This window comes from Egretta garzetta, unplaced genomic scaffold, assembly GCF_000687185.1.
Source record: "Egretta garzetta isolate BGI_Z169 unplaced genomic scaffold, ASM68718v1 scaffold384, whole genome shotgun sequence".
In the NCBI taxonomy this organism is placed as follows: domain Eukaryota; kingdom Metazoa; phylum Chordata; class Aves; order Pelecaniformes; family Ardeidae; genus Egretta; species Egretta garzetta.
In genome coordinates, this window is record NW_009259496.1 from 1,970,995 (window position 1) to 1,973,230 (window position 2,236).

General features: G+C 51.2%; 1 protein-coding gene across 1 annotated transcript in view; it reads right to left on the minus strand.

Moving 5' to 3' along the window:
- DCC (DCC netrin 1 receptor) overlaps window positions 1-2,236 on the minus strand; it is a 371,781-nt gene that overhangs the window by 164,408 nt on the left and 205,137 nt on the right. The window contains exon 13 of the mRNA XM_009637419.1: window positions 361-509. Within this exon, the coding sequence (XP_009635714.1) occupies window positions 361-509 (149 nt within the window). The remainder of the gene's footprint in view (window positions 1-360; window positions 510-2,236) is intronic.

The window sequence follows — 2,236 nt, forward strand, 5'->3', positions numbered from 1 at the left end:
GTGGAGGCCCCATCCCTGGGAACATTCCAGGCCAGGTTGGCCGGGGCTGTGAGCAACCTGATGTGGTTCAAGGTGTCCCTGCTCCTGCAGGGGGGTTGGACTAGATGACCTCTGGGGGTCCCTTCCAACCCAAAACATTCTCTGATTCTATGATTTTGTCCTGGGGAAAATTTATTTTGCTTGATTTGCTCTTTTATCACCGGGCTGTGCAGCTTTTGCCTAACCTGGAGGCAAATCCTGGAGGATTAATCCACGAAACCTCTCGCTTGGAGCCTTTGCAGTGCTCTAAAGACCTGCAGATGCCTACACCAAAGATCTCCTTTTTACTGGGAGAGCAGAGCCGCTCTGGTCACCACTCACCTGCTCTCTTCCAGTCGCTGTCTCCGTACAAAAGAGCCGGTAGCCTTGAACGGGGCCATTTGCATAGGCAGGGGGATCCCAGGAGACAAGAATTGAGGTAGGTGAGGTAGACACGGCCCGCAGGTTTTCCACCGGCCCAGGAACTTGCACTGCAAAGACAGAAAAGGACGGCGTGAAAGCCCCGCTCCCACGTCACCCACCGCCGCACCCCGGCCGACCCAGCCCCGGGCACAGCTCCGGGGGATGCCGGTAACAGCACTGCCCCAGAAATTCCAGATAAAAATAACAAAATGGATGATAAAACCCATGGAAAATACACCGCGGGAAGACCACTGCAGATTTAGCAGCGTGAATCCATGGAATACTGAAAAAGGTTGTCCCATCTAGGCTACACCTCCATGCCTTTGGCTCAGAGGATGGACTTCATCTTCAAATTGAATTTCTGGGAAATAACAAGTGCAAATACCTAACGCAGGCAGGAGGTACATTCACCTTGTGGTAGAAGCAAATCTGATCATCCACGGCCAGTTCAAGCTCAGGACTGCCGTTAGAGGAGCCGTCAAAAAAAACCTGCAGGCGATCACCAACGCACAACCCAACACGACCAAAGCCATCTCATAAACACGCTGGTCGTGAGCTTAAAGTGGCTTTCACGTGAGGCACTAGCTCGCTGGGTGTGCTTCTGTCCCAGCTCTGTAGGCACCAGCTTGAAGCTATTAAACTACAAATTGAGTTGGTGCTTTCTTTTAGCAAGCAATTAGCCTTCAAAATCCCTCTCCTAGCTGCTGCTTCCACCGTTTGCAGGTATCAGGCACGTGTACCTGTTTATCCTAGCTGTTCAAACTCCTTTACACACGATTCATTCTAGTTTAGCTGCCCGAGGGATCACGGACGATGGCTGAGATGAAGCATTAGGGGCGGTCATAGAATCACAGAATCATTGAGGTTGGAAAAGCCCTTTCGGATTCCCCAGCCCAACCGTTCCCCTACCCCTGCCATCCCACCCCCAAACCCTGGCCCTCAGCACATCGGCTTTTAAATCCCCCCGAGGGATGGGGACTCAACCCCTTCCCTGGGCAGCCTGTTCCAATTCTCCAGACCTTCACACGCTCCAATAAATGAGGGAACCCATAAAGGCTGGGCTCTAGGCTGGTACTAGCAGGGGCACGATCCTGCAAAATCATGGTAGCATGGAGCAAAGCAATGGATTTAGTCAGAAGACATCGCTGTACAGCTCTTCACATAAAGCCCAGGGTGACCAGGCTGATCTTGGGGCTGACCTGCTTTGAGCAGGGAGCCTCTTATCAACTGCAAACCCTAATTTGCCCTTAAAATTTAGGCATCGGTAATATAAGCTCCACTATTAATATGTAGCCCCAGTTCTGCTCTTAAATAACATTTCTGTGTTTGCACGGTGCCAGCACTTACTGAAATTACAGGGCTATAACAAGCTCATCTTACAAACCAAACGCCGACAATAAAACTGTTAAAATATCCCATCCTCAAAACTATTACCTAGGTTGAATAGTTCTGAAAACACAGCGGTTTGCAAGAGGTTTAGCTTTAAGTAGAGATCATCTGAAATGCCAAGCTTAGATTGCCTTGACACCAGATCGTGCCGGTACACGAAGTGGAGCACAACTCCTCTTCAGGGTAGGTTTAGACTGGTTCTAAGGAAGAAATTCTTTACCCTGAGGGTGGTGAAACCCTGGCAGGGGTTGCCCTGAGAGGGGGTGGAGGCCCCATCCCTGGGAACATTCCAGGCCAGGTTGGCCGGGGCTGTGAGCAACCTGATGTGGTTCAAGGTGTCCCTGCTCCCTGCAGGGGGTTGGGCTGGGTGACCTCGAGGGGTCCCTTCCCACCCAAAACATTCTAT